The 15,865-nt window shown below is 40.8% G+C and overlaps 1 protein-coding gene across 6 annotated transcripts in view; it reads left to right on the forward strand.

Moving 5' to 3' along the window:
- Positions 1 to 15,865, forward strand: part of RUNX2 (RUNX family transcription factor 2) — a 165,135-nt gene that overhangs the window by 126,700 nt on the left and 22,570 nt on the right. Inside the window, exon 6 of one of the 6 annotated variants that reach the window (XM_063317218.1) lies at positions 9,290 to 9,458. The exons of the other annotated variants lie outside the window; for them this stretch is intronic. Within the exon in view, the coding sequence (XP_063173288.1) occupies positions 9,290 to 9,294 (5 nt within the window). The 3' untranslated portion in view covers positions 9,295 to 9,458. Of the gene's footprint in view, positions 1 to 9,289; positions 9,459 to 15,865 lie in introns of those variants that run through there. 6 annotated transcript variants of the gene reach the window in all.

The following is a 15,865-nucleotide window of genomic DNA, read 5'->3' on the forward strand; positions in this document are numbered from 1 at the left end:
TTGTTTGCATGCTTAAGTATAGTTCATTGATTTTAGAATCTGCAAGTATCTAGATGAAGAAGCTATCATTTCAAAGCAAGTCCAAACTGGCTGTTGCTCCTTGCAGAGAAATAAATGAGGAACTTTGAATGGCAAATTATATTGGAATTCAAAGGCAGCTGCATAAAATTAGCTGTTTAAATATGTTTTAAATAAAGAGAATATATAGTTCCATTCTATACCAGTTATCTTTTCAGTTGGTCATAGTTTTGTTACAGATTATCTTCCTTTGTCAACAACTTTTATTTGATACCCAAACTAGTTTAAAGTCTGGCAGGCATTCTTCCCAATCATGATAGCTAAGAAGGAAAAATGCATTGAGGAAAATTTTGTTTTGAACGATAAAATCTAATTGAAAAAGACATACATTTATACTAAGTGATGGTGATCATAGATACATTTTCCTTATGTATGATCGTACAGTGCAGACCTGAGCATGCCATTGAAATAATTCTTAAATTAAGTTGCTTCTTTTCAGAGATGCCATCTGTGCTGGAAAGGTAGCCCTTGGAATTAATTCTGAATTTTTGAAAACATAATGTCATTTTCAGTAACAATCATATCAGCAGGATCTAGTTGTATCACTCTGTGTTGCCACATACATTACTCACAATAAGGTAGAGTCTTTATTAATCAAACTGTAATGTTCAGTTAGGTCCATTTCTTCCAACAGAAATGCAGCTATGAACACAGTCAGATTCACACACACACACACACACACACACAGTACATACATACTCCAACATAAATGCTACCCGGTTCAACACAGACTACTTCGGGTAACTGTACAAGGTATTGCAGGCTTACCTTTCTAGTGTCTGTGGGTAGCACTGGAGATAATTTGTGTGTGTTGTGTGGCAAAAGTCAGTGGTGAAGTCTGTATGCCACCTAATACACAAACACCAATTCATTAGTTAGCTTTTCAGATGTTACTCTGACGTTTCATAGTAAAGGAGAAAGACAATTGTGTCCATTCAGATGAACTTGTCTTTTGATTAAGATCCATAGGATCCCACTGACATCCAGAATTGTGAGGGGCTGGCACAGTTTCTTCTGTGGTCCCTTTTTGACCTTCTTGTGGGATAGTCCACCATCTCAGGAAGGTGACTTGATCTTGGCAGGATGCCTGAGGCACAGTTGAACATACTATTTATTTCTTTATTTGAAACATTAACAATAATAAGGCAGTCTCTTCTATACATGTACATTCTAAAGGGTTCAGTATGAAATGAAAAGGGATTGTGGGGGGAAGGGAAAAGATTTTTAGTTCCCCTGTAAATTTCTTGAATTTTGAACATCTGCTCTCTCTTGTCTCTTTTTAATTGCTGATGGTTTTACTGATCCTGGGGCCTTTATAAATGGAAACATGTAAACATTTTTGTTAATACATAATAATAAGCAGAAATAAATAGCCTGCATTATTCACTTGCAGAAGGAAAGATTCAGTCAAACATGCTCACTGCAAGATTGACAGTTGAAGGTTGAGCGGATGGGTAGCGTCCAGATCTTGCAGTACTGAGATCAGAAGATTCTGGGTGAAGGAGGCATGGCCTTTGAATGGAACTGAGGCAGACAGAGGCCACATAGAGTTAGAAGGCTGTGGAGTAGAGCAAAAACAGCACGTGACCTGTTAGCAGTAGCAGGAGAGGAGCATGCTAAGGCTCACTGTTTTTTCTGGCCTGTGCACTGTACACCTGATAGGAGATTGTTCTACTCAGCAGGCTTGCACATTTATGACTGGTTGGCAGCCCTACTGACAAGAAAAGTCATTTGCATTCTGGACATGAGAAACTAAGAGTCAGATCTGTACTAATTTCCTTTCAAATATATGATGCTGAAATTTCTTAATCCTTCTGTTCAGCTTGCCATCTGCTACATTGCCTCCTTTTCTTAAATTCTTAAATTCTTACATATTTATACTGACTTCTTAGATGTTGCCTCTGGGTTTATCCTATCATTAATCTGCAAAAGTCTTACCTGGCTGGGTGGCAATATCCTACGTCAGGACGGTCTCTTCATTTTATCTCAAACATACAGTGCTCACACAATTGCCTTTCTGTAGAAACATGTTGGTGCATGAGTCCCCATGAACAGTGATTATGCATGGATGGGAAAGTGAATTTTTCAGTGGGTAATATGGCCAACATATCTGTCTATTTTGGGAAGCTTCCAGCATTTATACATAAACTAGAATGCAAATTTGGATTAAGTTTACCTTTTTGAAAGTCCCCAGATTTCACTTGTCCTCTCATCTCTTTAGTACCGTTTTATTTGTGCTATTATTTAAAGTAATGTCTTGATGGAACCATTAAGTCAGACTACAGTAATAAAAGAATACAATAATTATAGCATAAAGCAACCTGAATCATAGCATAAAAATGCATTAACATTACAAATTAATCAAAACACTTTCAAAGGCTAAATTACAAGATATAATTCTACATCTTTTCTGAAAACAAAAAGAGAAAACCAACTTCAGTTTTAAAGGGAGAGCATTCTGCAGTTTGAGAGTGACATTGACAGCAGCCCTCTGCAAGTGGGAGCATCTTCAAAGGGGTCTCTTCTTCAGATGTTGAAGTCCAAGAGATTCATAACAAGATAGGCAGTGCCTCAGAAAGCCAGATCCAAAACTATTTCAAGCTGTAAAGATTAAAGCCAATACTTTGAACTGAGCCAGAAAATAACGAGCAGCAGTGTACATCTTCCAACATGGGCATGAGATGGTCTTGATACTTTGATTCAAGAATAGACACACACAGATCATGTTGTAATAGCATGGTTTACTTTATTTACAAAGACCAGAAGCTTTTTCCACTGTATTTAAATTGTGCATGTTTGTGTACATGCAAGTGTCTGCATACACTCACTCTCTCTCACACACACACAAGGGAAACACAAAGAGCATACAAAAATCTCAAACCTTGAGGTCAGATTGCAAAATTATTCTGAGTCTCGGAACATCAGTGATGCAATCATGGATAACTATTACCTGATCAGGCCAGTTTAAGAATGAGTGCAGCCAGCATATTAAACACTAAGGTGCAGATAGCCGACCCTGGCAATCCAGAAACAGCATAGGAGCAAGGAAGGTCAAGGAATTAGGCTGAACGCAGAGTCTTCCAGAAAAGATTGAATCTTAGTTCTCAGTCCTGACTTTTTTCTAACCAGCAGCACCTCCAGCTGGTCTAACTTTAATCTCAGGGGTTCATCTTCATACTGCCAATTAATGAATCTAAGGCAATGCTCAAAGGTATCAATTATATATACATATAACATAACATAACATAACATCAGAGAGAAGAGAGGATGCCATGAGATCCTATGGTCCAGTAACCAAAGTCCTTGACACCACCTTCCTGGTATGGCCTGACAAGAAGAAGCAGAACCACTGTGATATAGTACTCTGAGGTCCTGATCCCAAATGTGGCCCAAGAGAACTATCAAGCTTGCATTTCCCTATTCAGTTCCCAGTGCAGATTATTGATCAAGGTGATCAAAAGAATCTCAGCTTTACTGGGTATCTCAATCTAATGCTGGACTGAAATGGGTCCAAAGAATCAGTAGCCTCCAGGTATGATTTTTCGGCAAAGCTTTTACATTCTTGGACCTCTTGAACAAAAATTGTATATTTGAGACTGGTTTATAATTACTCATTTTAACTGGGAAGCTTTCTTTAATAAAGAGCTTATATCGACCTCTTCTAAAAAGGAAATACTGTACCTTCCCTTCCTTTCTACAAAGAAGCATCAGTCATTCATGTTTACCAGTTCCACCTTGGCTGATTTAATGGAACAGGAAAAGAAAAAGTCAAGAACAGAGCTGGTAGCCTTTATTCCTCCAAACCTTCTGCCCACATCTTTGATCTCTGTATAGATAACAAAATGACTGAACAAGAGTATGCCAACGTCACATCAGTGTGATCTGTCCCAACCTGAGAGTCCAAGTGAAAGTGGATTTGACTAACATGCAAAGAATGTCCCAAATTGTTCATAAGAAGCTTCTGACTATATCCAACAGTTCTCTGAATAAGGCCTCAGTACACACAGTTTGGAAAAAAATATCCATCTTCTCCTAGTCACCTCTGCAGGATACCTGGCAGGTCAGTACTTTAACCTGGAATCAGATTCTGGCTATGCAGTGTCTGCCTAGCTACTGGCCTGTTGCTGGAAAGCAGGATCTTTAGACTGGAAAGTCACTGAAATCCAGAAGGGAGGGAAGGATACCGAGCAGCCTGGCTTTCTTCCCCTGGAATATCCAGAATGGAATAGCTTTCTTTCCACATTTCTTTACACTCGAAAAGACATTCCAATAAGTGCCACTAATGCAGCAATAAAACTGCTCACTGACAATTCAAAGTTAAACTTCTGTGACATTCTGGCAGATAGCAAAGTGGCATGGGCCAGTAAAAACCTTTTCTAGCATATATTCACAATTTAATTCTTTATGATGCATCTGAACTTGTTAATTAGAGATAGCAGGGTTTTGCTTTTTCTACTGTATTTGTTGCCTATGAAAGAAGAATGATGGATGATGGAAATTGTGTTGTAGTGGCCCAAAGATGTGCCAAACGCCTTTTCTTACATTTGCTACCTCTGTCCAAAATCTTTATAAGGAGAACACAATTGATGTAGTGACAGAGATCTGTGTATGCATAATTTTACAGGAGGCTAAAAGTAATATTGTTTGCCATAGATGGATCAGATTAAAATCATGGATTCCTAAACTACCTTTTTGTATTGGATAAAATGAGCACCACACGGCTTCTAGAATAAGAGAGAAGCACCATGCTTTTTACTGGACCAGTCTGGCTTACTCTAATATAAAGGATCACTTTTTCTGCTGGTTGAGTCTATGCAATCAACACAATGCTAGTTCTCAAAATGACTTGCTCTTTATGGAAATTAAATACTGCTTCCCTCTTCATTGTAAAAGAACTATGACAAAACCCATTTTTCATAGTTACAACTTCTTCAAATCTCCGCTGTCCAGTTACATTCTGAAAGTTGCCAATTCTTAAAGTCTCATTTTACAGGTTTAAAGGAGGGAAAAAGCCCTCATTTACCACTGGATCCAACTGGAAAGGAAAAGCATAATGCCCTGTTAGGACTGGATATTTGTGGGGAGGGGGGCTCTAAGTGTGATTTATGATAGTCGCCAGCAAACCAGCATGATGAAATATTTGCTGCCACTTGCAGGAACTTGGAAAAATGAAGTGTGAAGTCCTGAAGAGAGCAGGCCACAGTTCTCCAGTCACTAACACTTCCAATGAGTTGGCAGCAGAACAGAGCTGTGGTCTGAAAGATGAACCTCAAAAGGATTAATGGGTGTTGAGGGGGGGGTGCCCAGTGTCAAAATACTACTGCAGCTTAAGGTTTTCCATACATTCATGATTAAGCAGAGAGAAAAAAGATTATTTTTGTTGGTTATCTCATTTGTTGGTTCATTCATTCATTTGCTCCTTTCTGCCTCCTGCTTTCTTTCCTTTTCACTCCTCAAGCGCTCTTGTTAGAGTTTTCACTGAAGATAAGCAGAAGGAATCAAAGAAAGAACAGAAGCATAGGAAGTCAGTTAATCCCACCATTTACAAAAGCTCTGACTGATAGAATAGAATACCTGCAGGAAAAAGGAAGCATTCCTTTTGGGGACAAGGCTACGTGCTGCCCGCTGCCAGAGGCCATGGCTTTCTCTGGGCTTCTTTCCACGGTACCAAGATCTTGGAATGCTGTGGGCAGAGATGATGGGGTTTGCAAGTCCATGGAAAGGAAATTTCCTAGAGGTGAAAAAGGGAGGCAAGGACCTTTCAGAGTATTTTTGGAAGAAGCATCACCAGCAAGTTTGCCAGCTCAAACAAACGTCTCTCTTCATTTTCTTTATTCAAAGGAAATTAATATTCATGTCCACCATGTGTGCAGCACATTAAGTATAATTGTTTTTCCCGTTCCAAACTGAATTTGCTTCCCACACTAATTCATATGTTTGAAATATACCTGAGCAATTTATAATTTGTCAGGGATCCCATCTGGTCAATATTAAACACATGTTGAAGATTATTATTGCTTATATATACATGCAACTCACTGAATCATCAGGCAGATTTTACATTTTTGCTCTGAGTAGGTGTGCCCTCTGTTCCATGGCATGCAAATAGAAAGATCCCTCCCGTGTGCCACCTCACAGTATAGACTTGGGAGATGGGTTTCTAAATCTGATTTATGTTTGTAGTCAGCAAGTTGTGAATATCTCCTATCACTAACAGGGTCCTATTCAATTGTCTCAAATATAGCAAAAAATAAAAAAAGTGACATGCTCATTCTGTTCTAACCATTTTTACACCACATTTTCAAGGAAATAAGACAAAAAAAATTATTCCCTGATTTTTTGGGGAGGGGGTGTCAGGCAATGCCTGGATTTGTAATTCTTTTGTCTCTCTTGTTCATTACTGGTTCAGTACTGGTTATCTGGTTGCTAACTTCTGCCTCCACTGCTTCATTTTTCCAATATTTCCAGACAGAATCCCCTTCCATCTATTACAGATAGTCCTCAGTTAATGACTGCCTTGTTTAGTGACCATTCAAAGTTATGACAGCACTGAAAAAGTAAGTTTACAACCAGTCCTCAAACTTACAACAGTCACAGCATCCTGAAGTCACTTGATTGCAATTTGGGTGCTTGGCAACTGGTGTGCATTTATGACGGTTGCAATGTCACGCAGTCACATGATCACCATTTACAACCTTCACAACCAGCTTCGACAAGCAAAGTCAATGGGGAAGCCAGCAGGAAGTCACAAGTTGCAGTCACGTGACATTGCATTTAACAACTGTGGATGATTTGCTTAACTACTGGAACAGAACTGACTTGCAAGTCAAGCATGGTCACGTGATGTTTCACTTTATGACTGCATCGCTTAGCAATGGAGTTGCTGGTCCCAATTGCAGTCGGTAAGTGAAGACTGCCTGTACTTGGTTGAAGAGGCAAAATGTTCCGAAAAAGTTTGCTAGGGTTACAGGTTGAGTCCCAGTCACACATCATGGGGCTCTTCACACACTCACCTTATCTGAAGTCAAGAAATGAGGAATAGAGATCCTAAACTCTCACTAGCATGGAATGAAACATTTTGTTTAATGGGATTTATTGTCCAGTAGCCCAAACAGAATAACGTTCTCCATTTGCAATCATGCCCTTCATTGTAAACTGCAAGTATTAAATTCCAATTAGCATATATTTCCTCCGGTCCCCCTAATTGAAGGCTTTTGGATATTCCCAATAGGAATCTTACTTTGTAATTATTATTATTATTTTGATTTGTTCTGATTAGCAAATATGGCTATCTGTATTTACTGATTGTTTGAAAATATACAATTCAAAGAAGAAATGGTTGTACTTCTAATCAAAGTACAATGTTTGTTAACAGAAGCCACAGCCTTGAAGACCTCTTGGAAGCTATAGCTACCCAGAATGCAATTATAGGTGTGCCCCTATACACACATGTAACACTGGTATTGTCTGAGCTGCCATGGTTGCCAGTAGGCTTTTGGGTGCAGTTCGAGCTGCTGATTGTCACCTACAAAGTCCTTCGTGGCATAGGGCCTGAGTCTTTGAGGCACCATCTACCCCTAATTGTCTCCGCCCATCCCATAAAATCTGACACTGTTGGCATGCTTCAGGTCTGTAATGGGCTATGGGACTAACCTTGAGAGACAGGAGGAAGATCTGCAGGCTAGACAAGGGTCTGATAAGAGAGATCTGAGTCCAAAGGAGGGATGGGGGTGGAGAAAGCATCTCAGAATCGACCCTCCCTAGTAAAGGCAGGGAGGGGGGAAGTGCTTTCAGACTTGCAAGATTCTGTTACTGTAACCTTACAATAAAGGTAGTATTAGTATTCATGGTTTGGGTTTCCTGGTCTGGACTACCTTGAAGGGCTGACATCAATCTTGCAATTCTCCAGAGAAGACTGACTGACAGACTGACTGACTGACTGACTGACTTATTTATTACATTTTTACACCGCCTGACTCCCAGTGACTATGGGCAGCTCAGAAGTTATATATATATATATATATCTCATGAGAAACAAAAAGAATAAAAGATAGCAAAGATGAGAGAAACTGGATAGGAATGGAAACAAAGAAACAGATGCACACAATCCATGGGGGCTTCACTTGATCTCACCAAAGGCCTGGGCAAACAGCACTGTTTAACTGAAGGAACCCAGAGCACCCCAACCCTGCCAGATCAAATCAGCCAGACAGATACTATGGGAGATAGGCAGTCCCTCAAGTAATCAGGCCTTATGCCATGAAGGGTTCTATAAGTAACCAGCACCATGACGCGTACCCAGAAGCAAATTGGCAAACAGTGCAGCTTGTGAAGCAGAGGTGTTACATGGACATACCAAGGCATGCTGCTTCTGGACCAGTTGAAGCTTCTGGGTAATCTTCAACGGTGGCTCCATGCAGAGTGTGTTGCAGTAGTAAAGCTGTAAGGTGACTAGGGCATGGGTGACTGTCTGAAAGACCTTCCAGCCAAGGAAAGGGCAGAACTAGCACACTAGATAAAGCTGTGCAAAGGCCTTCCTGGCCACAGCTGCCATTGCACATTGAGTAGGAGCTGTGAGTCCAAGAAGATCTAGATGGCCCAAACACCCACAACCACTCTTGGTAGGTCTTGGTAGGATTGAGTTAGAGACAGTTCCTCCCCATCCAAACCCATACAGCCTCCAGGCACTGGGACAGTACCTTAAAACTTCACTTGGCTGGCCTGGTGTCAAAAGATATAATTGGATATCATCACCATACTGATGATACCGAACCCCAAACTGGTGGATGACCTCACCCAGCAGTTTCCTGTTGATGTTGAACAAGAAGGGAGAGGGAACCCCACAAAGGAGGGGCCAATGGAACAATCTCTCCTGCCAACAACATTGACTGGCTCTAGAAAAAGGAAGAGAACCACCATAAAACAGTGCCCCCAATCCCCAACTCATGGAGCCAGCTCAGAAGGATACTGTGGCCGACAGTACTGCAAGCCATGGAGAGATCAAGAAGCACTAGGATGGATGCACCTGTTAGCACTTCAAGGTAGTCCAGACAAGAAGCACAACCAGGAGCATCAGCACTATCTTTATTGTAAGGTTACATTAAACAGAATCTTGAAGATTGAAAGTACTTTCCCCTCCTCTCTTTTTGGTCTCTGGAAAACTAGGGAGGGTCCATTCTGAAATGCTTCCCATGTTTCTCCCCCTCTGTAGACTGAGCCGTCTCTTATCAGACCATTGCCTAGACTGTGGGTCTTCTTCCTGCCTCCCAAGGTCATTCCCACATACCATCATCTCAACACCTCTATCCTGGCTCCACCACAAGTCATCTACAAGCACAACCAAAGCTGTCCCAGTATTAAATCCCAGCCTGAAACCTGACTGAAATCGGTCTAGATAATCTGTTTCCTCTAGGGTTCTCATCAATTGCAGATGATGAGCAGCTGTCACTGATGAGTAGGCAATCCTAGAAATGTGAACAAATAAAATAAATGTTGCATTCCTGTTGTGCTTTGGGCTTCCAATGGGCACTAACTACAGTACATTTTTTCAGCCTCTATAATCTTCTCCCCAAGAAATCTGGAATTTGGTTTCCCATTATGTCAATTTGAGGTCAATATAAAAAAATTATTTATTGATTTATTGATTTGATTTCTATAGCCGCCCATCTCAACAAGTGACTCTGGGCAGCTTGCAACAATAAAACCATAAAACAATTAAAACAATTATAATTAAAACAGTTAAAATATAAAATAAATACAAAATAAATATATATGGCTGCCAAGTGAACAATGCATAGATATTAATACAGCCAAGAGACAGGACCATCCACATGCTCGAACCTCAAATAGACTTATGTTCTTCCAGCAATCTCAGAAATGGAGGAAAGGGCCAAATGACCAACACTGCTGCTTCCAGTGACATCGTCACAAGCACACCGCCCCTTAGACCCTCCTCTTCTACATTAATTTGTTTAAAAACGCTCACTAAAGAAGCCTTTGAAAGAGCCATGTAACCTGTCTCATGTTCTCACATTCTGAACGTACTCTGCAGATGGCAGAACAAATACTATGGAGTGGTGGAACTGTGTGTGAGAAAAGGCTCACAATACAAACCAAGCTTTCTAAAAACAACTCCGCAGTGGAAAATGGTAAGGTGAAACAAGTGAGCTGCTCTAAGAACTGGTTTTGGCATTAGATATGGCTACAGACTAGCTACGTTTGTAGAAAAACAAACCTGGGGCCTAGAAAACGTGCCTTTTCTGCCATAGCGCCCGCCCTTTGAAACATTCTCCCTCTGGAGATCTGGATGGCCCCAACCCTGCTGACTTTTCGTAAGTCCTTAAAGACCTGGCTCTGTGCCCAGGCTGGGACTCCAAGTGTGTGCAGGGATCTGTTTCTTGGGTATTTTAGTGATTATGGTGTATGATTTATTCTTAGCAGGTATGTATTTTAATTTTTGTATTTGTCATGAGTAAGGATGGCGAGCAGGGGGCTCCCATCCAGACTGTTAAGCGCATGCGTAGCACTGAGGAATTGGTCAGCCATTCAAAGAGACACAGATCGGGACCGCCTTAACCTTTGGGGTTTATATGTCTGGGTTTTTCCCACGCTTCTTCAGTTTGTTAGGATTCCTGTTATGTACTAGCAATAAACATTAGAGACCAGTTCCTTGTCTCAGCGTGTTTCCTGGCTGTTAGGACAGTATTATTGTAATTGCTTTTATTTTTAATTTTGTTTGCTGCCCAGAGTCACTTGTTGAGATAATAATAAACAAATAAATAAAACAAGTAGTCCTCATTTACTGACCACAGTTGGGACTGGCAACTCCATCGCTAAGCAACATGGTCATATAGTGAATCATCACATGACCATGACCAACTTACAACATCAGTTCCAGCTGTGGCCATTAAGCAAATCATCCAAAGTCGTTAAGCGCGATGTCACATGACCACAAGTTGTGACTTCCTGCCGGCTTCCCCATTGACTTTGTTTGTTGGAAGCCAGCTGTGAATGTCGCAAATGGTGATCACATGACCACGGGACGCTGTAACCATTGTAAATATGCGCCAGTTGCCAAGCACCCGAATTGCAATCACATGACCACAGAGATGCTGCGACCGTTGTAAGGTCGAGGACCAGTTGTAAATCTACTTTTTCAGCACTGTATAAGTTCAAACAGTCACTGAATGAGCAGTCAGTAAGCAAGGATTACCTGTAAATAAATGTGAAATGTTTCCTGCACTTGTTTGGCATAACTGAATTCATATCAGCATGCTCAAACGTTTTAAATGTGAAGGTGACTTAGAAACCCGTGTTGAGTTTATCGATTAACATGTTAATTCATGGGTTTTAACTGAAGCATTACGGTTGAGTCACAGAGTTCTTGCTTGCTAAAGTTATCACTGTGCCTTTTGTTTCATTGGGTACAATGGTTTATAGAAAGTGTATCAGTGGTGAGTAAGGGCCTGGCAGCGCTTCAGTGACCATGAGTCTAAGCCTAACCTATTATTTATTTATTACCATTTAAGTTGCAGCTTAACACAATTATATTTTGCCAAAAATATCAAATCCACCTACTCCCATGATCATTGCCAGACTCCCCAGAAGCTCTTGGAGGCCAAAAAAAAAGCCCCTCCCTATTCTAAAGACAATATTGTAATGTATAGATGCCTTGGACTGCAAGAAGATCAAACCAGTCCATCCTCCAGGAAATAAAGCCGGACTGCTCACTTGAGGGAATGATATTAAAGGCAAAACTGAAGTACTTTGGCCACATAATGAGAAGACAGGACACCCTGGAGAAGATGCTGATGCTAGGGAGAGTGGAAGGCAAAAGGAAGAGGGGCCGACCAAGGGCAAGGTGGATGGATGATATTCTAGAGGTGACGGACGTGTCCCTGGGGGAGCTGGGGGTGTTGACGACTGACAGGAAGCTCTGGCGTGGCCTGGTCCATGAAGTCACGAAGAGTCAGAAGCAACTGAACAAATAAACAACAATAGATGCTTTTATCCTGCATATTAAACATAAATTAGTTATTATGTATAAATCAACCCATTGTTAAACCACAGCTCTGTGCAGTGGATAGATTCAAACAAATACCTCTGTTTTCTGCTTATAGCTTTGCTTCTTTCCACAAACATTTTCAGTTCATGGTTGTTGTTATGTTCTGCCATATATCGGTTCTTTGTCTATGGCATATTACAGTCCGGATACTATATGACTGTTTTTGTGGGAATGGTCTTGATTCACAAAACTGATCCTGGATACTTTCACTTTTGATCTGACAGGTAGCAGATATCATAGACTCTTCTGGATCATAGCATCTCTGACTTGCCAATTGGCTTCCCAGCCAGCGCATCCCAGCACCTGTTCTATCTTCATGCTGCCATTTCCACTGCTCCTCTGCTGATCTTCACATTCTTTCAGGCTACCCAACTGGCCTCTGAATGAAGTACAGGTCCTGCAGCCCCTGTACATCACACCAAGCTTTTGGTCCTCTGGTCTGCTTTGCCAACCCACATTCCTCCAACATGGCATGACCATGGCAGGGCAGCTCTCCAGACGACGACCAGGAGACCTGTCTGATCCATCCCAAGGGGATGGAGTATGATCCAGGTCACACTCCATCCCCTTCAGACAGGCTGAGGAAGAGAGAAAGCCCCACTGGGCATCCCTGGACAACTCTGAAGCCAGGTGGGGAGAAGGAAAGGGAAGTTACCCAGCTGAGAAAATGCTCTCTCTTTTTGAATATTTTTCTTTATAGAGAAAGGAATGTCTGCTGATCATAGGACTATGCAACAGCTGATAAGAGCCCTCAAAAGAAAAGCAAAAATGTCTTTCTTTGCTTTCTTTAATTCACCAGTCAAAGGTAATAAAAGAATAAAGCCTGATTTAAGTCCCTAATTGGAGGAGGAGAGATGCTGCTGCTTAAAGCACACAACACCAAGATTATTTAGCTGGGTTCTCCTTTTCATATTGGGGTTTCTCTGGAAAGGCCTGGTGGTTTAATCAGGACCACCCAGCTGCTACCCACAGCCCTGGCTAGGCCAGGTAGATGGTTGTCTCATTCAGTGCAAGGCAATGGCATCTTAATGCTACTTAATAACTGACATTAGATTTACGGGATGTTTTGCACCTGTGCAATTGTTTGCATTGCTTTCATCATCATCAGCTGCTTGTCTAGCCTCCAAGAGTCCATAGGGAATGAATATACCCATATCTTGGAAAGCATATGATGCTACGTTCCAGTTATGTTATCTTTACTTTTGTAAATGCAGCCCATCCTTATTTTCCCCCTATTCTTTTTGATATTCTCTTTAATGTATGATTGAAACGAGCGAACAGCCATCAATTTATGAGGAAAAAAGTGTATCTTGCGCTATGTCAGCTTTGTTGTGAGATGTTGCAAGATTCCAGAGAGAGAGAGAAAAATACCTTAGGGTGAATAGTTTGAGTTTCAAAGTGTATCCCTGACTCTTCTTTACATGAAAATAAAGGATTAAATAAGAAGGTAAACAGTTGGCTGTTGATAACAGTTGAGTCAGCAAGTTCCCACCCCATCTCAAGAGGAGCCCTTATGCTGAACATGTACAATTATATATAAAAGAAAACAAGCAAAATCTTTCTCTGAATAAAAATATCCACCTTATCAGATGGTCGGACAGCTGAATGGATAGCCCCATTATTGTAAAGTGATCATTTCCATCCCCAGACCAACTCTGGATTCTTCAAACACTTCCAAATATCACATGCCTAATTTTAAGAACGCATTTTCTGCAATTTTTAAGGAAACAATGCACTACATATTCTATATGTTCTTTTTTTTTTTTGAATTGTTTCATTTGTTTTTGGCTGTTAAAAAATATACATTGGCACCAATTTTTAATTAAAATCAACATTATACAGTTTCCATTCCTGAAATACTTTCACACCTCACAGTCATCAATATCCGTTTGTTTTTAGCCAGACCATTAGCTATTTTAGGTTATAAATAGTACAAACTATATCCCCAAGTCTATATTAGGCTGTGCTACAAACACTAGCTTTCCTCAACCTGGGCATTTTCTAGGTGAATTATTTATTGATTTGATTTGATTTTTGATGCTGACTGACTTCAACAGACTCTGAAAGTTGAAGTAAAGTAAAAAAGGAAAGCGCTCAAAGTTTTTCTTAAAAAAACCCTCAACAAGACAAAGTAAAAAACAACAACACAAAAACGAGGAAATAAGAATACAATAAAACATTAATCCCCTCCCCCCCAAAAAATTACACACAAGTCACAAGATAGTTACAAGATGGCAATCCAAACAACGCATACTGCTATGTCCGTACTATCAGAATGCAGGGTAGTCATGCTGGGAGCCAAAGTCCATGTGTGTCATGAGTAATGATGGCGAGCAGGAAGGGGCTCCCATCCAGGGTGGAAAACGCATGCATAGTACTGAGGAATTAAGCAGCCATTCAAAGAGACACAGATCAGGCCCGCCTTAGCTTTTGGGGTTTATATGTCTGGGTTTTTCCCACGCTTATTCAGTTTGTTAGGATTCTGTTTATGTAGCAGTAATAAACACTAGAGAAATACTCCTTGTCTCAGTGTGATTCTCACTGTTAGGACAATGTGCTTGGAAAAAAGTTAGATTAAGGAAGGCAGCACAAGAATATGGATGCTATAGCAAAACAACAAATTATTAATCACAGCCCTTTGCTAGAAGATACACAGTATGCTTCTGCATTTAAAGGAGGACTTGTCATTTGAGGGACAGAAATATGCCTCATTATGAGATCTATCATCAGGCTTTTTGTAACAGCTTTCCAAGGGTTAGGGCAAAAGTATTCATGCAGTTTTCTGACACGTGTGCAAAAATAGGTGGAGCAGGGACCTATCATGTGAGAATGGGAGATTTGCTGTTGTGCTTCAGGCAGCAACCTGCCATGGGCTGGCCTGGTGAAAGCCCTAAGTCTTCAAGAAGCAAGCATGAGTTTGTTCCATAGGGAGGTCTGGTTGTGCTTCAGCTCCAAACTGAATGGGTTTGTCAGCCTAAGAAGGTCTGCAGTCTGATTACTTGCAGCTAATCATAAAACCTCACATAGTTTTTTGAGTACCTGAAAGGCATCTTGCATAACATCTTTTTCTTCCAAGATACACTGGGGAGGGTTCAGCCATACCTATCTCAAGCCTTTGGATTCCAGGACCTCTAGTAAACCCAAACAGCTTACTAGAGCTGTGCAAAGCATTCAGAAGGGATACTTCATAAGGGACATTACCATGAGTGAGGCATCTCTCTTCAAAGTTCCAAGACATCTGGATCCTTTGGAAATCTCATGCAGCTGCTTTGAAGGATGTTGCAGGCGTATGCATACATATGAAGGTGTAACTGCTTCACTTTATTAGTGGTCTCAGTGGAAGTGTTGCAAGCCTTCCAAAGGACACAGCTGCTTTCACATTTATTTATTTATTTCATGATTGAGCCACCCAAAGTCGTCTGGGGTGGGCAGCCATTCTAATTCTAATTTGTATATCATCCTGGTACACCAGACTCAGGGAGGTTTATAACACGTCAGGGAGGAATGCATTGTTCACTTGCATGTGCTTTCTAAAACCTCCTTTCAAATATTTTGCACAATCATAATGCTTACCTAAATATGTGAATGAATAGGCCATGAGTGGATATGAATAAAAGAATGCACACTTAAGAAGCAGCATTCCTTGATACAAGCTTAAGAAGTGGTATCAGGACTACTTTTATCAAATTAAGTTGCCTAATTGACACAGACAATCTGACAAAC

Source organism: Candoia aspera, chromosome 1 (genome assembly GCF_035149785.1).
Source record: "Candoia aspera isolate rCanAsp1 chromosome 1, rCanAsp1.hap2, whole genome shotgun sequence".
NCBI classification, from domain to species: Eukaryota; Metazoa; Chordata; class Lepidosauria; order Squamata; family Boidae; genus Candoia; species Candoia aspera.